The sequence below is a fragment of the Pocillopora verrucosa genome, chromosome 11, assembly GCF_036669915.1.
Source record: "Pocillopora verrucosa isolate sample1 chromosome 11, ASM3666991v2, whole genome shotgun sequence".
Lineage (NCBI taxonomy): Eukaryota > Metazoa > Cnidaria > Anthozoa > Scleractinia > Pocilloporidae > Pocillopora > Pocillopora verrucosa.
In genome coordinates this window covers 21,258,825-21,282,795 of record NC_089322.1, presented here as the reverse complement: position 1 = coordinate 21,282,795, position 23,971 = coordinate 21,258,825, and the positions used below count along the sequence as shown (strand labels likewise).

Here is a 23,971-nt window from a genome sequence, read left to right as displayed (position 1 = left end):
CAAAAGTCACTCAAAGGAAAGCCGTTTATTATTATTGAACACGATTGGCTAGTCGGGCATTACATTTTTGCAACTCCTATTTACCAATTGTGCGTTAATTACGTTTCTTCATTAGCAATTGCTCTGCGATACAAGCCTAAAACATTTTGCCACATGTATGGAGATAAGGAGATCCAAACCGTGGAATCGCTTATCGTTGCTGTGTCCCAGATACATTTAGGTCTGCCTCTCTGATTGACCACAATCGTTTGCATCCACATTTCATTCTTGAAGATTTTAAAAAAGAAAAAAAACCACACTCAAACAGTCACACTGAACAAATTAGTTAACATTTCTTAGTTTTTGTCTGCTGAGAAGAGATCTAGGGCGTATCAGCTATGGCATGTGTCAACGCTTTTGTCTCATTTAACAGCTCAGATGTAAGTAAAACGGTTTGAGTCCTGATGAAGACGAAAAATAATATTAGTTGCTAGATTATCATAATACATCACTTTGCACCGTGTTCACCCGCACACTTCAGATCCATTTTATGAAAAGTGACCTCGGGAAAACTGATTTAAAACAGCGTTTGCTTTTGATAACCAGTCATAACATACAAGTTTGTAACCTATCCATGCTGAGTTAAATCTGTTTTGCTGCTTCCACTAAACACCTCTGGATCTTGCTGTCTGTTTTTTTTTTTTGTTCTCTGCTCTAGAGTCTGCTTTTCCTTGAGGTATCGCATGATTTCACTTCAACCAAGGTATAGTGCTTATACGCAAATAAAAAGCATCAAACATGCTTTAGCTTAAGGATCTTAAGGAGCCTTAGTTCAAGGATTTGTAAGATAACGTAGTAAGTTAAAGTTGCCAACTAGACAAACCTTTTCAATGTTTTTTAGTATTTCCTTTTTTCTCTTTTTGAATAATGATAATATTTCCTCTGCTTGTATCAAATGAGTCGAATGATGACGAGCTCTAAATCAATTTGTATGAGCCGGTAACCATCAAGATTTTGGCTCCGTATACACACAGCCTCTGCAGGGTCAGGAAAAGCTGCTGTCAATGGAGCAGTCACCAAAAGCTGCGCCCTCACAGCTGCATGTCCCATCAGAATCAAAGTTAATAAAGCACTTTTCAAAAATTTGCTTTGAGAACTATCAAAACGGAAGAAAATGAAGCTACTAATACAATTTACTTTTCAAAAGAGTTGAACTTTCTGAACATGCTGAGAGGTTAATTTTTGAGCCAAAACCTATAAAATTCACACTTTTGCTGACTAGTAAACTTAAGCAGACACAATATAATTTCCCACACTTCAAAATGCAAGTGTCGGTGGTCAGTTTGATTGAAAAGGTCATACAACAGAAACAGCTGCAAGTGACCAATAATTATCAAGTCTTGCGACTGTGCGATTTTCATCCCCAAACCACAAATCTCATCTTGTGAAGAAATTATTTCGTTTTCTGGGCTAGAGGCGTTATTTTAGCAAAATTTCACTGCAGGGTTTCCACGTGGTATTATTAAGAATCCTGCCGATCTGTTTGCAAACATGGCGGAAGGTTGCATAGCACTTATTTAGTGTTCTCAGTTGGGGTTAAATTAGCTAGAGCCCATATGGGAAAATTCGTTTGATCTTCAATTAGTTTTTAACTAAATTACCTTAAAGAGCCGCTGAGCTCTTAGTTTCACTGTAATTTAGATGCACTTTGCTCCTTGAGGCTAAAACTTCCGTTCTATCATACTGACTATTCCTTTTTTTGCGAACTACTTAACCTTGTTTTTAACAATGCATACAAAAGAACACAAAGCTGAAGACAAAAACTGGGTCGTGGGAACTAAATATAACTTCTTTTGTGGCGTCAAGGAGCCTTTAGAACAATGTGAAATTAGTTCAAATGATTGTAGATTAAGTTACGCAATAATGTGTGCTAAATTTTTAATAGCTCATACCTGAGTTAACCTATCAGATTTTCCATTATTCTTTGGAATAGTATTTGATCACGTAAATTTAACCTTCCACTTTTTTCATTGTTGATAATATGACCCCAGTTTTCACTTTGTCATTCATATCCTTTCTTGTTTATACCGTTTATTTTCCTGATTTTACTTGTTGAGTAATTCTTCTGAAGAACTTATCTGTTTGATGCTATTTTCACTGAAAAAAAAACTGACTCATAGGAAAGTATTTGTGACGCTCTGTTAAACAGCGTTAAGGACAAAGGCATAGTAAACGTTGTCAAATTAATTAAACTTCTGCAGCTGTGTTCAATGAATAACAAACTAAAGGCACATGTTGGTAACCTTAATGTACGACTGACCCAAGCCGCCATCTATTCATGTATAATTATAAACTGGACATAAACAAAAAGAAGCCTTTACTAGTCATTGCGAAATTTTTCCCTTTTTTTCATTTGAAAACAAGGGTGATGCAATAACACAGGTAGACACAGATTACTTAACTTGGTTCATTTAAAAAAGAGTTAATGGAAATTGGGAACTTGTGAGTGATTTGAAATAAAGTTGTGTTCAAAATGTGCTGATTGGTGAAAAAGGATGTCCTACGGGGTTTTATTAACAATACATTACATTAGGTAGTTATTAAAGGTAGTATAAATCGACTTGAAATATGAAAACCGTCTCTCTTTAGTTTTAGTAGCGCAATTGCGCAACATTTCGGACGCTAAAGCAAAACTCTTCTACTTCCCCATCTACATCAGCAAGTCATTTTTGAATTACTTAAATCTTGTTTACTTCAAGTGATATATCACTTGACATTCCTTGTATTGGAAAATAAAATAAACATTGCACTTTGAAATAGAAATTTAATATCTTCAGACAAGAAAATTGGGGAAGTGAAATCAACTCTGAAAGCGCCAGTTTTTTAACTGATCACTTCAGCTGATAGTTCAGCAGGAAGCAATGATTGATTGGCTATTTGGCTCATTGTTTCCATTTCAATTTCTGTGCTGGTTCTTTAATGGCGATTGCTGAAAGACTTAAAGGGTCAGAATGGTCCTATTTGGAATTATGTCTAGCGGAATGAAAACGAAGCCTTAAATCTGTGGGATGATCGCTTATTACGACTTTGTGACTATGATGTAAAGGGGAACATTGACCGTGGGAAAAGTTACTGTTTGACCAACAAAATTAGGGTTTTTACGCTTCACCGGGATCAGATGCAAAACAATCGAAACATCTTGATAAGAAAGATAAGAATGAAAAAGAAAATCTCTTGATGAAGTCTTTACGGAGTTGTAATGCACGCACGTTCAGTGATCGCGCTTATTTATCCATTACATTACATGTAGACTGGTTACGAACAACTTAAACGAGCGCTTTTGAAGGCATTGTTTATTCACCGGATATGCGTAACACTTATTTATAATACATCTTGCTCGAAAATTATTTCAAAACGGTACAATGAGGAGATGGGAGGTCTTTTAGTGATATGATAAACATGTAAACGCTGTATTGGCAATATCTGGCATGATCTTAATTGTTTACTCAGCTTTTCGCTGCACCAAGTACTTCTATATAAATATTTTAATAACTTTGCACAAAAAGTTGACGATTTCAGTTGGTCAATTGGTACGTGGTAAACAAGAAGAATCATTTTTCACTTAAAAGTAAAATTGCAGGTGTAAAGAATCTTGACTGTGCATATTAACAGTAATAGCGTTTTGTGTAAATTGGTTTTTTGATTTTCAATTAATTTTTCGAAATGCTTATAGGAATTCTTATTTCTTCTTAGTTTTTTCTAGAATGTAATTTTAATCAGTTTGCAGATCTCATTTCGCGCGCAATTTTGTCATTTTTCCAAAGCGTTTGCATGAAAGGAAGCTTTGCCTAAGGCTACCAAGTCAATTAGGATCGCTATCTCTTTATCATCATCACTGAGATCTTCTATCTGTTGAAAAGATGAAACAATTATTAATCTCTAGATAACACATTACCCTTATCATCTACATAACACCCTTTCTTCGCGGAGCGCGTTTAAAAATTGACCTTGATTTATCATTTGTGCTCCGCGCTAGACGCACACAGACAGACTTGGGAAAAATCACGAAAAGCAAGCTCTTAGGTCGTGAGCATCGATCCGGTTGATCAGATCTGCGTGCAAATTAACTGCTCTAGACACTTAATATATTTACTTTTCTTTTGTTTTCGTCCAACCTGCTTAATTAAACAAAACAGCGTTTGTTTTCCTTACTCAGGAACACGTGTAATTACAGGATACCTAACGATTTCAAGGTATAGTGTCTTTGAAAAGTTTGTCGCACTTCTTTCAAAGTCGAAAATAATGCTTCACATTCTGTAACTCCAAGGCCATTTAAATCTGTCGTTGATATCCTATTAACAGTCTATTGGATAATATAAACAATAATATCACTTCCGAATTTAGTCTAAACTCCCTCAATTAATCTTCTTAGTGAGAAAGAGTCATTTTTATTGCTGGTCGTTTTACATAATAATATGTCTGCGGAAACAATAGATTGCCTCCAGTGTTTATTTTCATTTATTGAACCTCAAGCAATAGCTCTTAAGAAAAGGCGCATTGTTTTGTTCAGGTTTTCCATCGGTGCCGTCATTGTGTTGTGAGGCCGAGTGTTAAGTAATTATTAAAAACGGCAGTGTCAACATTACCATTCATATTGTAAACATGTAAACATTGCTGGGCTAGATCAAATCGACTGCAGTATTGATTTAAGATGTTATGGTTAGCCAACTTGTTTATAAACATGAAACATTGAAAGCCACGTTGAAATCTAGGCTGGAGGCGTTTTTTCCTCTGTGTTCTCGCCGCCCCATATCGATCACATCTAACAGACACTTGAAAGGCCACCTTTGACACTTGTAAAACACGATAATGGCTAGCCATACTAGATAATCGGAGCGCTTCAATCAAACTCAAGTGCTCCCCATTTTTGGTAAAGTGTTTATTTTTTATACAAATCATCACCTAGAGAACTAAACTGTTATAAAGCTAAACACATTGATCACTACATCGACATTTTGCGGAAGAAAAAAGGCGCAGTGAACGTTGTGATTTATAAACTTCTTATGGTTATTGAATGAGTCCGATGAAAAGTAAAACCCAGCACAAGTGGGTGATAATATGTTTATACAGATGACTGACACAAAATACTATGTACATAATGGGACGGCAAAAGATCTTAGTTTTGCGCTAAGGTTCTGTTCGATTTCCTAATGCTGATATAAAAGTGTTCTTCATTCTATCACTTGTTACTTAAATTGCTCATACCAAAGACGTTATTAAGAAAATTTTTAAGCCCTATGAAATTGCTCTACTCAAATGGACCATTAAAAAAAAACCCATTTGTTCTAGAAAGTGATGCTTTGTTCTGGAGTTGATGCTGACCTGGCTTCTTTTCTTCCAAATTTCGATAAATCTCTTTAACAGTACGTCCGAAAAACTTCTTAATCAAGAAAAACTATGTGATTGTGAGCGGAATTACGTTTGCCAGTTCAACATTCTTGTGATAAATGTAGCGAAACTTGTATCTTTGCATAATCTGTGAAATATTTACAATCGCGTAAGCAAGTCTGATTTTCTACCAGAAAGCTACTCTATAGTCTAGTACTTGAACTCCAACAGTACTTAAGATGTATTCTAAATGTTTGCTAACTTTGTGGAAATCAATAAACTGAATGTTCTAAGAACTTAGTTCTTTAGTCACAGAATTTCACTAAGCGTAATTAATGCCTATTCCATTCTCTGACTGCGAAACAGGAGACATATACAAGTAAGGGTGAAACGAGGATGATTGGAAATGCGGGTTGTAGTTTCTGAATGCCGGGTTATCCTGCCAACTGAAGAGTCCATAAGGCGGGGGAGGTGTCGAAAAACCATGGTACTGATTCATAGGAAAGTGCGCGGTTTCTGCCGCCTCACGCGAGTAGTAGTCATACCTTGACGTTGGCAGCAATGGGCTTCTGTTTGGGGTGACTCCAAACGGGTGCGGGAACGGCTCTTTAGGAGGGTGCGGCTTGGTGAGCTCTAGACTATGAGAAGGCTTGTGATGATAAGGAAATAAGGTGGCAGAAAGAGGTAATCCAAGCATACTGCGATCTGTTCCACATCCCAAGGCATGACTGCATCTTGGTCTTCGAGGCTTTCTTGGTCGTCGAAAATTTCCTTTGGAAAACTCTGGTAGATCTTTCGGGTGGATCATCCAGTAATGCCCCTTTCCGTTTTCGGCTCTGCTCGCCTTCACAAAGCAGTCATTACTGGACAGATTATGTCTCACGCTATTTCTCCAGCCTGGTCCTTTCTCTTTGTCGAAGTGTGGAAAGGTTTTGGCGATGAAATTGTAGATTGAGCTTAGGGTCATACGCTTAGAAGGGACACTTAAGATTCCTTGAGCTATGACGGCCACAAACGTCTCAGTCAGATTTCGGCAATCTTTTGTCTCTGGTTCTTCGTTCTCATCTTCGTCTATGCTGTTTCTCATGGATTTGTCACTGTCTTTAGCCTTTTCTTGCAAATGATCAAGTTTATGGTCTTTGGACATGGTTTTGTTTAGCACTTTTGTCTGCGCTTCAAATTGTGACCGCGGCATTTGACCGAATTCTCTTTCTCCTTCGTTGAGGGTAAATCTAAACGCACTGGTATCAAAACCGTTACCTCCTTGCCTGTTTGTGTGGACGGTGAACATTCTAAAACTTTGAGAAGCTTTTAACGAACGCCTCGTGAAACTCAAAGGCTCATCGAGAGTGCAACTCGTGTGACTGTTGTCAACAAATAGTGAGCTATCTATATGCCGATGGCTATGTAGTTTGACCTTCTTTCTTATTAGGTTGTGCCGCATTGATAGTCTTAGCAGGGGGTTCGGAAACACCAAGCGGACAGATGCGTCGCTAATTTGTGTATGAAATAGCCGCCTTAAATATAGCTTTCTACCTCGCGGCGATAAAACTAGTCGATTAGTTTTCTCTCTAATTTTTTGAAACCTAAGCGCTGTGTTTTGTGCCACATCACTGGGTTGTGCTCCTGAGGAAGTTAATTGGCAGCCCGCTGATCCGTGCTAATTCAAGCTTTGAGTTAAACAAGCGAGGAGTTATAAGAACTGTTTATGATGCACCGGCAGCTGGGTTCTACGTCACCAGCGTTTAACCACGCATGATCGATCAGTCAATTCCGCTCGCCAAGAAAAGGCGTAGTTAAGAAAAGGAAATTAGGATAGATAAGAATGTTTATAATTTGATCGATCATGTAAATACCTGAAAACAGTTTATGTCATTTCGTATTAACCAGATAGGAATTACACATCCGGGATTATGGCCGAATGTGTGGGTGGGCGGGTGGAGTGGGGCTAGTTCCAGTTTTACCGCAATTGTTTTGGGGCTTTTGCCAATTTTTTTTCAACGTTCATTATTCCCGCCCTTATTTTGTTATCTCCTCTAAATGTACTGAAGGCATAATTAAAACGGACAGATTTTGATGATTGAGTAATTTCTCAATCTCATTTTCGATGGAGATGGCTTTTTTTTTATCATACGCCTACGTTTTATTTCAAATTTGTAATTTTGTGTATCCTGTATTTAGTCAGTTCTCCTGTGAGAAGCGAGGGTGGACTGTATTCTCCTGAGCTGCCTGGGGCATTCTGCCTTGCCACTGTTAGGAGATTTTTAAAGTGAATCATTGTTTTACTGATTTCTGTCTCGTTCATGTCTTAATGCATCCAAAAGACGAGACTAATCCTCAATAGTGCGAGGCATACAGAGTTAATTTCTCTTCTCTGTGATTATGTCTCAACTACAGTGTTTAAACACTTAACGTAATAATAATTACTGTTAATGGTTTTTAAATTCACTTGCCATGATATACTTCATTTGGCATCCTATAAATAACTTGTTGAAAAGTTCCCACGAGAATTTCAACTACGCCGTGAAGTATATCAACTTGTAAACAAACTCTGCGTCATTTAGCAATTACTAATTGAGGTGTTTAAGCAAGTGAAAATTGTACTGAACAACTCTGACCTTGGAATACTGACAGTTAACCTTGAAATAGTCCCTTGGAAAATTTACAAGCAATTATTTTAATAGTTCTCCCAATAATGCTAAAAGTCTCGAAATTAAATCGAGTTTTTCGCGGAAATGAATGAAGTATGACGTGTCTTTGAAATTATCTCAATTGCGGATAATCAAAACAAATTATGCAAAGATAGAACCTCAAAGTAATGATATAACCTAAGTTTCCTGACTTGACAAACGACTTAAATAGAGGGATAAAATGAAACATGACATAAAGCTTCGTGTGCAGGATCAAAAATTTTGATAATGCAAGGAAAAGCCGAGTGATTGTTTGATGGTTGCCAAGTTAAACGACAATAACAAACTCCTGTGAAAGTAAACATTATGATTGGTCAATCATTCATCCATATCCCTCATTTGGTATTTAATTTTTTATCGTTGAACTTGAATGTCACGGGCCACACTCTTTGGTTGGGAAGGACTGGGGTACTTGACGTGAACCTCTTTTAACGAATTCCGTGATAACGAACGCAATTTCCCGGTGTTAGTGAGGCAATGTATGCGAAAGGATATATTCCTGTGTACTATTTTTAGCTGATGATTTTAGACTCGTTAGATAAATACCAACCACAAGTACATATGATCATTAGTATTTGTACAGGTCTTCATTAAATATAACTAAGGAACACAACTGAAAACAGATTTAACATCAAAGTTGACATAGGAACGAGGTAATATCTGGACTATGGGCAATTTGTTTCTCTGGCGATTATGAGCTCGAGTTTAAGGTGAGATGAGATTGGGACGCGAAGAGATTGGGGTAAGACAGGAATGAGATGGAGTGTTTCGTTTTCCGCGGTTTCGACCAAACTAAAGCTTACCCGCACAAACGTTAATTATGTGTTTGCTAAGCCTCCGTGAATACTCGTTGGACGAGACATTTCTATCCCAACTCTAGGTACTTAGGAATCAGAGGAAACAACTCTGACTCATACGCTTTCTCACTAAAAGAAGACTACCAAAAATCCCTCTTTTTCGGCAAAGTCCATCGCGCGAGTCAAAAGAAATCAGTAGAAATATAAGTTGATGTGAGTGTACCGCATGGAACTCTGGGAGTAAAGCGCACGAAAATAAGCCTCACTCCCAGAGTTCCGCGCGGCGCGGTAACATCAATTTTAGAATTGTTTTTTACTCGCGGCCTAAAAAGAGGGACTGCTCTTAAACTAACGGAAAAGTCGGAAACAATAAGTTAATAATTTATCAAACATATTTAATAATTTAATAATACATATGAAAACATCTATGAAAACGCTCCATCTTTTTGTTAATAGTATCAATCATCACAGTGCAACAAGGAAATTTAATTTTCAATTGCACTCAATTTCGATTACAAAGAGGAAGTTTCTTTAAAAAAAAAACTACGTGACACTGATAGTAATGAAAAAAATAGTAGCATTGGCGGTAGCTCCAGAATTAATAAATTAAGAAATGTCGATTTCCAAATTAGACTGGCTGTCTGTCCACTGATTCCAAGGTCGAATTCTAATTTTTAGTACAGTTGTTTGATGGAGAACCCTCTATAAAGGACGAGAATGAATAACAGACCTAAGACTCATGTGGCATGGGGTCTGGACGCGACCCGAGCCGTACCCAGGTTTAACTTTAGTGCGACAGGAGTACCTTTGCATTGCTTGTCACTCTCTTCTTTATAGTCTTAAAATGTCCCATGTTTTTACTCATTATTACCTCATTTAACACAAAAGCAGAAGGAGAGGGCAAGTCGGTGTGAAAACCAGAGATGTTATTCTCTCCTCAATCACTGGTATTTTTCAGGGGTTTACAGTTTTTACTTTTTTGTTTTTTTTGGTTTTTTGTTTTTCCTTTTTTTACATTCTTTTTGCCCAAGAAGCTCATTCACATGAATAAAAAAAATTCAGGTCTGTCCTGAAGCCAAGTGATCCACTCAGCTGGAGCTCATGAATAGCATGAAGTGACTAGGAATATCACAACCCCGCCAGATGGGATGCCAATCTATCGCAAGCTTCTCGTTTTATCAGAGTTCCCTGACAATTCGCTTTTCTCGGTGACAATTTACGTTCCTGGGTGGAGAGGGGTACCGTGAAAGTTAAGTCTTTTTCTCAAGAATACAACAGATCAACCCGGTCAGGTCTCGGACCCGTACCCAGTCTCTACCCAGAGTCCAGTGCACCGACCATTTAGCTGCCGCGTCTTCCACACCATGTAAGGTAAATAAATGAAAACCTTTTTTATTATACTGCAGCAGTCTTTCTTCACTCTCTCCCTCTGACCAACTGCCTAATATGGAACAGTATATGGAGGCAGCTAGTTAAGTAAACCTTTAACAAGTTCGTCACAGTTGGCTACAAGGTGATGCAAACCAGGCTCGTATATATATAAAAAAAAGGACTTACAGGTGTAAAACCTTTTGTCAAAGGAAGAGGTTTTTTGATCATTGCTCAACCTCTCTCTGCTCGATTATGCGTAAGAAGCTGAAGCTAGGAGATAATTAGATTGAAAAGAAGTTAACCAATTTCATAAAAAAGGTCATGGAGTGAATAGAAAAGTCACTAGGTTATCTTTTTGTTGGACTTTGAAACAAAAGTTCCGATATTTCGAAAAGAAGCTATCTCTATCCCAGTTCCTCTTTCTTTTTTTCTCAAAAAGTTTCCTAGTATATTTATCTCAAAACTTCGTCCAAGAACAGCTTCCCTTTAGTTTGTCGTCATCATAACAATGCCTTATGTCGGTGCTTGTATTAGACACATCAGGCTCTAAGGAAGTTTGCCAGCATCAATAAAATTTATTTCAAACGGTTTTATTGAAAAGCTCTTTACGATATTGCAATTACATGTCATTCTGCTGTCTAAAGAGCGATGTCACAGTTTCTTTTTTCCTTTGAATTTCAAAGGAAACATATGGCTGCTCTAGACACATCTCTGCTTTATGAGAGCTGTTGAGTGTAGCCTTTTATTGCCCGGAAATCATTTGTCAAAGGTAAAATCATAATTACTGATATAAAATAACACAGTATCTTCTCATTATCAAATAATTATTCAATTTTTTCGATGTAACATTCAGGGAAGCGTTCGAGGTTTGACGTTACTTTTTAAGAATCTCAACTGTTTCTACGGAACTATTGCTGATAACCTTTTTTACTTTTTGTTTTGTACCGTCTGTTTGAGTCAAACTGCGTATCCCATGCATTTGCAAAACACGCTTGAACAATTTCACACAAATGTTGAAATTTAAAGTTCCTTGATTGTTACGATCACTTTTCTATCCGAGTCATTGTATGATTTCGCTAGCAGTTATGCAGTATTCGAATCTGGAACGATACAGAACTACAAAAAAGTCTTCAAGTGCAACAGGTGGATAACAAACAAGTCAAGGCAGTGAAGAGGATTTCAAGGTATGTTCTGTGTTTTTATAACAGCATAAATTATAACAGAGACTAGTCAAGTTCCTTTCAAAAGGCTCTCTTTTTAACAGTGACAATTTACGATCTACGATCTAAATTCGGTTAACATTTTCCTTACCAATATCGTTACTTATGCAGCTTAGTTCATTAGGCGGTATTTGAAATATGTCAAAGAGCCTTTCATTGTGGTTTTGAAACGGCCTTCAACCATTGCGATAACTGCTAATATTTATGATGTAAGCTCCAGCCATTACGGTTAAAAAATGTCGCAATCTTCTAAGCCAAAATTTGTTTTCACCGCGAAGCAGATACATAACACAATTTTGATACGATTACATGAGAGTTTTGTTTCTTGAATATCCGTTTGCGGGTTTTTATATCGGTTCCGGTGACCGGCAGAAATCCCTGAAAACTTCCGTTGCCGATGGTTTTATGGTTTCAATTTCCGATAAATAACGTTACTGACACTGATGCTAAAGATAATTCCTGTTTTAAAAAGAAGCTCCGTTAAATGACCTGAAGTGTGGCAAGTTAATGAGCAAACTGTCGTGAGTATAAATGCCGCTCACCGGTTGATTCACGTCGAAGGCAGTTGCATAGAAAGCCATTATTCTATTAGCAAGGCAAACAACTCCCTTCGATCTACTTAAGTTCTACAGAAAATTTTTATTGTCACTTAAGAAAAAGGAGTACACAAACATGTACTTCCTTAGGCTTTTTACCGCACCTTTTATCTTTTCCGTTAATGTAACAGTTGCTACAAATACGGTGAAAAGATGTTCACCATTTTCGTGTTGGATTCAGTGATTTCAAGCCTAGTTCAGTTTTCCAAAGTTTCCATTCTTATTTAGTATGTTGTTATTAGCCTCAGAAAAGCAATAATTAATAAAGAACTCTGGCCATAACCACTGTAAGTAAAACATACCGTCCAAGCCAAAACAAAACTCCTTCTTCTTTTGTGGTTTATACCGTGCGGTTCTTCTCCTTTTGTGTTTTAGTTTCATTTGTTTTTAAGACTCGCGCAAGCCTCTTTAAAGTTGCGTTTTGTCTCTTGTTTCAGTAAGAATGGAAAGCTTTGACCTCCAACTGCGAGAATATCACTGCCAAATTACCGCGTGTTTGAAAACGGCACCTGCTTCGGCATCTCGTCTCTACAAAGTGTAAAAGAAACCAAGTCGTGCTAGGTTTGTCATTTCATTAGTTCGTTAGTATCTAAGGACGCTACACTAACAGTAAATCAAGGGTCAAAACAAGCTTGTTTGCTCGACTTTTATTAGCTTTTCGCTTCCAAAATAACGCTCACGCGAGAAAACAAGAGAGCAAAAACTCGCACTGTCCAAAAATTGCTTTGGCCTGCAAAAGCACAAAGCAACTTCCCGCTCATGCCAAGAAGTTTAATTTACGACTGTTTAAGCCAAAATGAGAAGTGATTTAGATCAAGTACTGCGTTTTGCCTTTTAACTAAGTTAACGATTTCGTTTAAGCATAAACGACGCGGCCATCATGTCTGATCTCCTAAATATTATAGGCAAACACATGGTTGCTTTGTGAAACATCTAATTCACACATTTGTGTTCTCATGCTGGTGTCTTGACGAAACTTCCCGCTTATCAAGAAAATGTTATACACCAAAAAAAAAATAATAATCGGCTGGGATCTGAACATAGACTCCTTGAAAATTCAGTGAATATTCTAGAATATCCAGCCGTTTGAAACAAAATGACTGAGTTGTAAAATAAAGCTTTACCAAGTCTTCTTTTGTATGGAAACAATGCATCAACATACGTGCTTTTGTCAAAAAAAATAATCCTTTTTCAGATTGACTTTTGCATCCCTGGCCCTTTTTGATGATTTCCGTCTTTATATTTTTCGGCAACAGTTTTTGGTTGACATACATATTTAACACTGAAAAAGAAAGCTTGTAATTTATCTTTGACACCTAAGCTATTGATACTCCTGACAAGCTTTAACGAACACACATTTGGCACAGCGCGACCCTGCATAAAAAAGCATGTTTGTATTTTAAAATTTCCTCAACTTCAAAACACCATCGTATTTTTCTTTATTTTTTAAATTCTTTTTAAATCTCTTTCTTTGAATATGCGATTTTTTTTCATCAGACGCATAAATCAATAGAACAGGTACTGGTTAAACTTTCCATGTTTTCCTTTTTTCACAAAACACATGATCGCAAGCATAGATTCTATTGCTTGTAACTTTAAGCGTATTCTATTCTTTGATAAAGCTTCTTTTTCACAATTGTCGACACACATGTTGAGGGTATCGTGGGAGGCAAATAGAAAACTAAACCTCTTTAATTTTTAAACTTGGTACATCAGTTTTTCTTCGTCTTAAAGAGAAAGAGAAAAGAACCTTAAATCACCTTGTAAAATTAACATGTATTTTATTCTTCTTGCGGTTTCTTTCAAAAACAAAAAGAATTCTTTAGACCAATTGTTCGATGCTAAATAGGCTCATCTTTGCGGGTATTTGTTATTTTAACGCTTATTTCTTTTCAATGGCAAAGTCTTCAAGGCAACGCGGAGATATGTTTCACATCTAATTACTAACAAGTCACTGAAAATTGTTTTCCTTGCAGTAAAAAGAACCAATATCTCACTTAAAATCGTGAAATACTCGATTTGTCTAATACAGCTTCATTCTGCTCGAGAGTTTACAATATTTCTGTTTTCTCGAAAATATTTCTCGGCAAGAAAGTCAATTAGGCTTTTGACTTTTGTGGGCATATCTTTGTTTTGAATCAGTGTGCAATTAGAGACAAGAATAGCCTTCAAAATTTAGTTTTTGGATTACAGTGGCGCGCTTCTGCAAATCACTTTTAATTCTTTTTTTGTCGATTTATCTTCGACGCTTAAAATATCCATGACTCTCCCGAATTCAGACTTAAAAGATGGAACCAGAGTAGTTTGTGAATACACAATATTAACATTTATAGGGAATTCCTTAAAAAAAAGATGGTCTATTGTGCTAACTTTGATACAAGAATCTACCGCGACATTTGTCCTAAAGAAAAGGAATAACCCGATTTTTTTTATTGAACAATTACGATTTAATTACTAACGTTGACAAGCTTAAGGTTGCTAACCTACTATAGAACGTTCAGGGGAAACTCTGGCAAACTATAGACGCTTTATGTTGCTTGGTAAAGAAAACAATAGAGGCTGTGAGTAAACTAAACTCCCCTATCGCTCTAAATATAACGAACGAAATCAAGGCGTGGACGATAACGGTAAAATTGCTCTTTCAATACAAAAAGAAACGCAACTTACACAAGTAATTACATTTAATTTGGATGCAGGTTTTGCCCCGACAAGTTATGAATCCAGACGCTCTTGGAAAAAAAACAAAAAAAACAGCGGAGACAACAACTGGAGAACAGCTTTGAGAAAAGTATGTACCAAGAGATTTTTAGTAATTTGTGTAAAGCGAATATATATGTAAACAAATTGGAAAATATGAGGTCTATATTTAGCAGAATTTCTTCTCGATGATTCGGCTTGTGATTCTGAAAGCGTGTATAACATCATTTATTTTTATCGCGATAAATTTGATAAATTTTCAAACTCATTTTCGAAGTATAGCTTTTTGACGTCATAATATTATAACCTTTTCGCGATTTTTCCTAAACCCCACATAGAGCAGCTAATGAACCTAATTACACAAGACTTTACCCCGCAGCTGAAGAAAGAACTAAATTCAAAAGTGTTTTTGAGAAACACTTTCTTTTATATTTTTAGCAGTATCGGTTCGTCTTTAATGTTTAGCCTCTGTGTATTCCGCATGAGATTGGCTAGTAAAGAATCTGTGGTGTTGTATTAATTAAACCCAGTCTATGTGTTCCCCAGTAAACGTGTAAACTTTGCTTCTTCAACAAAGTATTTCTCTAACTTAAGCATCACCTGCCGTATTGAAGTGATAAAAGTTTCCCTATCTAATTGGCATGTCCTCGAAAGAAGCAATATTTGAATTGAGCACCATTAGGTACATTTTGCACAAGATAACTGATGTCTTTCTTGTGGGATGTTTTATCAAAACGGGCAGATATTGATTCATCTTTCATGGTGGTTCTCAGGGGCATTTTGGTAGTGTCAACAATGGCAATTATATAAAGAAATACATATGCTTCCTAGAGTACACATGACTTGCTTTGACTTGATCGCTTTCATACCGCAACAAACGGCTTTTATGAACCATATATCAAAATTGTTGCAAAACAAATTAAAAATGTAGACTATTGACTCAGTTGCTATATGTCTCCAAAACACTCGGGCTGACACACTGGCAATAATTTTTTATTACTTTTCATCGCGCCTTGAGAAAATCTTTAGCGCTTTGCCTTGAATTTGTAAATTGAAGCTATGATTTGCTCGTATTGTTCGCTTAATGACAAATGTAGGCTTGCAGTGAGTCGCGGCAGTGTTGTTTATGTAATTTTCATTGACACGTCACTGTAGGCATAGGCACCTGCGTGGCCGGAAAATTTGCAACCCCCCAGGAGGCGTCATACAATATCATGCCTCAATACACTCGACATATAAAGACTTACTCTACAGCTGTAATCAGTCACTTTCACACGCATTTCGTACCGTCAACACCTCCTTATCGCCGGTGAGCGCGTTGACTTGAAAAGCTTGCGTAGACTTAGAGAAGTAGAACTCGCGCCCTCATGGAAAATATTTCTAGTTTGAGCAAGTATCTTCTACAGCCAGGTAGGATGTCACGCTTTAATTATCATGATTTTAAGACGTTCCATGAGAGGGATTTGAGTGACCTGTACTCTGAAAAACTGCAAACTGACAAGAAAGAGGAGAGTCCTCATGAATTTTTGGGAACAAGAATCACTGAAGTTCAAGAGCAAGAACAAGAAAACGAGGATAAAGAGCTTACAGAGGACGTCCGAGATACAACGACGCCTAAACATGACAGTGACGATGAAATAAAGAATGACCGCGGGAAATCAACGGATGAAGACAAAACCAAAGGCTCCAAAGAAGACGAACGTAACTCAGAGACGTTTGTTGCTGTCATCGCACAAGCAATTCTCAGCGTCCCCACAAAGCGAATGACTCTGAGTTCTATCTACAATTTCATCGCACGGAACTATCCACATTTTGACAAAGAGAAGGGACCAGGCTGGAGAAATAGTGTGAGACATAATCTGTCCAGTAATGACTGCTTTGTAAAGGCTAGCAGAGCCGAAAACGGAAAGGGGCATTACTGGATGATCCACCCGAAAGATCTACCAGAGTTTGCTAAAGGGAATTTCAGACGACGCAGGAAACCCCGCCGTCCCAAGTGTAGCCATCCTCTCATGTTTAGAGAAACTCCATTCCTTTATCATTCATTTTCACCAAGCTTCTCAACATTCCCCTACACGGCGCATTTGAGATCAGCTCCTGGTGAAGTTCCCACTGAATTACCTGTACCTTTACCATACAGCTCTACGGAGCGCACATTATCGCCTGCTTTCCGTCCAAGACTTGGCCTTTTGCCGGGGTATGATGATGGCAGGGCTTTAGGCACCGGATCCCATGCGTTCACCTACTCGACATCTGCGCTGAGATTAGCCGAAGCATCGACCGCCAGGAGCTTTCCAACAGCCAGTGGATTGACAAACTTCCATGGCTGTTTTCATTATCCGTGTGCGTGTCATCGTTAAATGAACACAGCATAAAAATCTGGATTTATGGCGAACATTTTCCCTCCGGTTCGCATAATTTTCAAGAAAAACGTTAACTTGTACACATTGCCACTTTCACTGATGTCGCCAGAATGGCAATTATTCTAACGATAATCATAAAATTTATTAGATTAGAATTTATCTACACCGCATACAAATTATTCAGTCGACTGTTGAATTCAGATATTCTTGAGTCGAGGGAAAAGTTACTAGATCGCGCAAGTCCTATTTATTTCATAGCTTTTTATTGAACACATTTTATTGAAACACTATAGCCTGGCAAGTTTAAGAATTTGACTTAAAGATAAACTTAATTTAAACTGAAGTAGCTAACAAGATGAGACTCTGAGTGCTTTTAGCGTTTTAATGGTTCAAGGAATACTTCCGCTAATCTGTTGAAGTTTGTAAATACATTTGTGAAATTAGTGTTTGATCGGATCCGTTTATGTACAAAGAGGACCTTAGCTTATCACGACCAATAAAAATTCTAAATGAAACTGCAGTTTAATATTTACTTGCTTAAAAGAGAATATTACAAGAACAATGCTTTTTTTTACCGTTAATACATACAATAGAAAAAAGAAATTAGATTTGCGGTGAGTCAAAAACGAACAGTGTGGCAGTCGGGTTCCGGCTGGTTAAGTTAGAGGGATCCGGACCACGAGAGAAATAACGTTTGTCATTCCTTAATTAAACTGTTTAAAACCTTGTCTTCTCAAAAGATTTTGAGTATCACTGGTGTTCCCCGATACTCAAGTTGAAGCTGAGAAATCTTTGAATCAACACTTCTAGAATGAGATGAATTTACAGAAACATTATAAAATCTGAATGTTTGAGTTTCCCACGCAAATACAAGTCAGTTTGGTACATAATTATCACTACGTAATTTCCGCCTTGGCTTTTCTCTTTTTTTTCTCTCAATACAAAGACCTAACATTTTGGTTGTGTTCGTAAAACAGCTGTAAACATCGGAAGGAAGACTTTTTCACCATTCTTAGCACTCAAAGCAACAAATAAGAGAAGTAAACGGAATTGATTTGCAAATGAAAAACTTAAAATTGTATAATTTGAATGTCAATGTAAAATTGAAATCAGTTTTGTATACTTGACAAGTCTTCGGGGATTTTTGGAAATATTCAGTCTTTTAGGGTTTGATTTAAATCTCAATACAATCAATATTTTTCTCACATTTTGTTTGTTTAGGATGAATTTTGTGCTAATGCTAAATCTTTGTACACTCTGTTCATATGCAGTTCTTAACTTCGCGGTATAAAATGGCTTATCGGTAGTTGGCTTAGCCGAAACTTCAAATCTTAGTAGGCAATGATTTCTTTTTGACATATTTTAACCAAAACAATGTTATTTAGAACTTCCAATTAGTAGTTTAGATTACTTAATTTCCTTTAGTAAGCGGCGTCGCCGGCACAGTTTAAAGATTTGTTTTTCCTACTCAAACAAACATACAAATGAAAATCTTTCGCCTTTGCTTTCTGTAAGATAAGATAGAAGATAATGCACCGCACAGGAAATTCTTGTGAATCAAAAATAAATCTTTTGAATTTCTGTTCCTGGAGACAGATCGTTGCGTTAAGTTGCCATAAACTTACGTAGTCCTGCCCCCAGGAGATAAAAATTGAAAAGATTCGCACCACAGTGGTCTTGGTTTTTTCTTTCATGAAAAAGCATGTTCATTAACTTACTTTTAATAAACCAGATGTCTCCTATTTTAACAAGCACCGAAATGAACACTTACTTTTTCATATTACAAACGCCATATTATAGAATTCCTCAGTCAAGTTACCGTAACTGAAGGGCTGATACGAATATAAAGTTTGATAATACAAATAACTTCGGTAAATAAAGGACGCAGAGATATCATTACAATAAAATACTTGGTTTACGTATTTTAATTATAAACCAAGCACTGCAAACAAGTCTAAACTAACCCATACTACCGGTGTTCAACTCTGCTGAGCTGAGCAGCACTTATCGTTTCATCAGTGAAAAGGGTGCGAATTGATTAAGCCTGATAGCATGCAATAAGTTGGTGTAAAGACACAAATTATCAGGTACGGTATTATCATAGCAGGCTTTGACGTTATTGAAAAGCCTTACAAAGACAAAGAGCTGACTTTAAGATGAGCAATTCTAGTCAGCAAATGCAAACAAGCGATGCCTTTGTCTGTAGTATTGTCATTGTTCGTTGAAAATAGTTATTCAACAGAGATGACAATTATAAAAGTACTAGGAATTGCCTGCGGCGGACACACCTCCGTGCTTCTAGAACCAGCATAACTTTGAAAATTTTAAAATAACACCATTTCGTATCACGATCTCGTCAGAAATCTTACACATAAAATAATGAAGCAATTTTGATTCTTTAGAGAGACTACAAGGGAGAGGTACTGGCCACGTTTCGGCTTCTTGTAATGCGTGCATTGCCTTCACTGATAAGGCTCTTTACCCTTTCAGACCCCATGCATGGGTTATTGTTGAACACTCTTTCTCTTTGTATAATTTAAATACGTTTATACCTGCTACAAAGACACTGCATATTGTTAGACGTTTATTTAGGAATATAGCTATGTGGTGGGCAGGGGTAGTTAACGTATATACATGTCAAAAAAACAACTGTTTTGTGGTTTGATTGAATTCTTTTGTTAACATCATGAACGATATTCCATGAAAGGAACTTGAGGCGGAAAAGGGCTGGAGCTAACGGAGTTCAGTCCAAGCTAAATTCTGTGAACAAAGCAAGGCCCTGTGGATAACATCCTGATGCGCAGATTAAGTTGAGAACCCAAGAGTTTATTTCTTATTTGCGCCTGGCTTTTCCGTCTCCCTGCGAGTAGCACAGAAGGGTTCCATTTCACAAAGATTTAATCAAATAGGAGGATACAATCGATAAAGGAACATCGCAGACACTCGGCAGGTAACATGATTTCATATCTCTACGAGTTCTTTTTTTTTCAAAAAGAGATTTCTAGTTAAGTATATAACTCACGCAAAAAATTTTAATATTTTCTTGCTTGATAAATTCACCTTAGCCTTTGTATATTGCACCTTTCCTTTACTGAAATATTTCTAGAGTTACTTTTTTATGGCTTGTTTGGATGAAATTCTTGTCCAATTCTTGTTTATATGTGAATAGGTTTGTTAGAGATCAGTAATTTTTCTCTTGAAGTATCATTGCCATCTTAAAGTAATTAGTTTCCGTTACTTATTTCTTGGACATTCCATTACGATGCTTATGCCATGTTATGCTAAAGCTTTGGTATCAAGGCAGACTTGTCTTGCCCTGTTTCCGCTTATAAACTGGTGACTGTGGCTCATCATTATCTGATGCCTCGCTGTGCTGTTGTCCTAAGACAGATAGAACCATGAAGGTTACAACGTGGACCTCGTGGGTTGAAACTTAATCCTTAAACAGTTGAGCTTACATAAACATATATGTTATTATCTGGGTAAAGCGAACCGACGCTGTTATGTGCAATAGTGGGATCTCGACACTTTGTAAGTCCGCTTAATAAATTCGATAGTGGGCATTCTGGCATTGCTCTCCTAAAAACGATTGTCATTACCTCGCTATAATTTGGAAGACCAACTCAGGTCTTTATCGTTACTTATCTTTACTTGCGTATATTTAAAGATTTAAGCTCATTCATTAGATAAATATAAAGAAAAATTCAACGAGAACTATAAACACGCAGTCTCTGACGGTAAGTCTGTGAAAAATATTTATGTGAATGAACGCCTCTTTTTGCGGCGTAATTGATGTATGACTACCACAGTAAATGAGATTAGATACAGGTTGAATAATAAATCTAAAATCGTAACAAACAATATCCAAATTGAAAGCTTCTACATCATGAAGAATAAATTAGGGCACGTTGTATACTTTTGATTTGAATACATTAGTCCACAGAACAGGCGTAATTTGTTTGAAAGAAAAAAAATTATGCTCCCCCTTGGCGTCACCCGCACTTACCTCCGTCCGCTTGGAAAACGCGAAAGATTACGGCTATGAATACATTGATACTCATGTGCTTTAACTTTTAATGTGCAAATGTCCTAAAACAAACAATCTTGGAACTGCTACAAATTGACATAGATTGGTTGATAGGTAGTTGTGGGTCAGTCAGTCAATATATGAATCTTTCATGGACTTTCACTCATTGCTCAGTATCACGAATACTTAATGAAAGGTTCCTTCACTGTTTCGCAAACAGCAACGTTAGAAATTTGGAGAAAGTCAATGGGATGTTCTATGTTTAACTCTTTGCAGCTTAGCTTGGTTCATATCACATATTGCAATAACATTACTACAATTTTGTCAATTCAGTTCAGTTCTAAACTTTACGTTGTCTAGTCAGTGTCGCTACTATAAGGGAAATTTCATATTTTTCGATAAACTGATTAATACTGAATCATCTCAAGAGTGCCCCGTTCAGCTTTGAAATCAGATGGAAACTCTTGTAACATATGACGTACTGTTCGCATCCTACAAACTAACTCTTGGATTTATGGGGCTTCGAGTCTCTCTGTCAGTCAACGACACCAAAACATCGCTTCCTTTGGCAAATTTTCGTTTAGCAATTTAATTCGTAAACTTTAACAGAGTTCCTGCCTTCTTTTGACAGTGAGCCACGAGTTACGTAAACCTTTCAGTTGAACATGACACTTTCGCAAACTTCCATGCTATTAGACTGTGTTCTTGCTCATTCCATACTAACACTTTTCAAATTGTTGTCGTAACTTTGTCATTGAGACTTGTCAACGATTAGACCACTTGTCGTTTCAGTACGATAGAAATTTGAAAGGCTTGCCACTCAAACTTAGTGGCGAAATTTTTATACCTGAAAGTGGCTGTGATTCAAAGGTAACGAAGTCGGTATGAAATCTTTATGGAAAGTGAACGGGTAAGTGTCAACACCGACCTGCGGGCCAGCATGTCCGCAGACTTAAATTAGTTGCTACTTTATCAAAATAACTGTGTACTCATCACTCACGTTTCTTAGACCTTCTTAATGAGAGCTTTACGATGTTCAATATACTCCCCGTGGTAACTGAAATTAAGAGAAGACAAAACTTCATGAATAAAAACAATAATTCTCGCTTCAATTTATTTACACTTTATTCAAGCAAGCAGATATTTGAGACTCAGGGAAACACTTTTTAGATATCTTGCTAAGGGGCACAAAATTGTAGCAACTCTTGCGAAAGAATGCCGGTGCTTTCCAACAGTGAAGATAATTTAAATTTAGAGTCAGAAAGTTCAAAGAGTGATCAACAGGAAACCAGATTGGAAACTTAGATTTTCGGGTGGTGCCGTGTATCTCAAGACAAGTAAACTAATCTCATGGTCTACTTCATGTATAGGAATTTAAAATCGTGTAATTATTCCAGAATCTGTTTAGAAATCCTAACCACTGGAAAATCGGGTTAATATGTATAGGTGATTGATCTTGGCAACTATGTCAGTTTAAGCGAGTAAAACTATTATTGATAACCATGACAGCGTGGAGAAACGGTCTAAATTCGCCGCTGTCTAAAATGAAAGCTTCCTTTGAAAGACAATAAGAGTTGATATATGACTGGTTGATATGTGGGGGATAGTTACCTGTTGTGCTCAAACAAAACTCTCAAAGAATTCTTTGTCTCTTTCTCACGCAAATCAGCCCCTCGCCCGCCTCTGTGGTAAACAAGGTCGATTTGAACACAGCAGGAATAAACACTCCTGTTCAAAAATATCAACAGGCATTTGCTTATCAAATCTTTCGATAAATTTAATTTTTGAAGTTCAAGGAGATTACGGTTATTAGATATATTTTTGTCATGATGCGCAGGGGTGGTAATAATGTTTAATAATCGACTCTCTACGAGGTCCTGCCTACTTTGGAACAACTCGCGACCAACGGAGCTTGTTCCCGTTTCCGGATTAACCGGCTTGATTCCATGTGCCCTTTTGTTGCCTTTCCGTTTTCTTTCTCTACTATGCTGAACACGCACGATTTTGACGTCACTGCCAAAGTGTTTTTTTGTTTTGGTTCCTGTTGAACCGCAGCCTAACTTTGCAAAGCAGAATTGAACCTTTAGGAAACCCTACTTTTCACGCTATTTTCAGGTTGCAAATTTGGGTCTCTGGTGGAAAACAAACAAACAAACAAACAAAATACAGGCAAAAAGGTAAGGGTTATGGAGACCAGTTGCATGCATGTTTGATCATTTTCAAACTCGGCTACCTTTTTCAAGATGCTTCAAATCGTAACGCTCCTCTTTTTAGCAAGTAGACCAATGGCAACTCCAGTGGAATGAAATAGAAAGAAAATTTTTTAGCCCTGTTGTCCATTTAAAAGAGATGTTCTCCTCGATTCGAGCCGTACAATGAAAAAGTTTCAGGTTCAAGACACTAGTTAAGGAAACCTTTTTTCCAACATTTCTACTGTATGGCGTTTTATGATAGCTAAACTAAGTTGATGTTCATGAAGTGCTTTTCAAAGAGGTCTCTCTATCCTTCGTCTGTTTTCTGTTCATGAGCTAGTCGTAAAAGCTCGTATTTTTTATTAAAGTGGATTTCAATGGGTTTGTGAGTTGGCATTTTGTGGCAATTCGCCATAACAGCTGTATATGATTAGTTCTGTAACATGTGCATGTGAAGTTCACATGCAGTATCTATTTTTCAGTGAGGCCAAATTATGATTGACTAGCGCTTGTCACTTGTGAAACAAGCATAAAGCTGGGGCTTGCCAACAAGTTCTCTGTCCTCTGCAACACATTTGATGACGCATGCGCATCTAACTTCACAATCGGAACTGGCTGACATTGGAAATCTCATATTGGGATTTCTTTTGT

The 23,971-nt window shown here is 37.2% G+C and overlaps 2 protein-coding genes across 2 annotated transcripts; one reads left to right on the top strand and one right to left on the bottom strand.

Annotated features, from left to right (window-relative positions):
* Positions 1-4,948: 4,948 nt before the first annotated feature.
* LOC131787868 (forkhead box protein D1-like) lies at positions 4,949-6,719 on the bottom strand. Its single transcript, XM_059104942.2, has one exon. It carries the CDS (start codon positions 6,656-6,658, stop codon positions 5,690-5,692), a length of 969 nt encoding a protein of 322 aa, XP_058960925.1. The 5' UTR covers positions 6,659-6,719; the 3' UTR covers positions 4,949-5,689.
* A 9,300-nt stretch (positions 6,720-16,019) lies between these two features.
* On the top strand, positions 16,020-17,616 carry LOC131787862 (forkhead box protein D2). Its single transcript, XM_059104935.1, has one exon. The coding sequence runs from the start codon at positions 16,106-16,108 to the stop codon at positions 17,096-17,098; it is 993 nt and encodes a 330-aa protein (XP_058960918.1). The 5' UTR covers positions 16,020-16,105; the 3' UTR covers positions 17,099-17,616.
* Positions 17,617-23,971: the final 6,355 nt, after the last annotated feature.

Excerpts from the sequence above, each read along its gene's own strand:
- LOC131787862 (XM_059104935.1), top strand. The coding sequence starts at position 16,106 with ATGGAAAATATTTCTAGTTTGAGCAAGTATCTTCTACAGCCAGGTAGG.
- LOC131787868 (XM_059104942.2), bottom strand. The coding sequence starts at position 6,658 with ATGTTCACCGTCCACACAAACAGGCAAGGAGGTAACGGTTTTGATACC.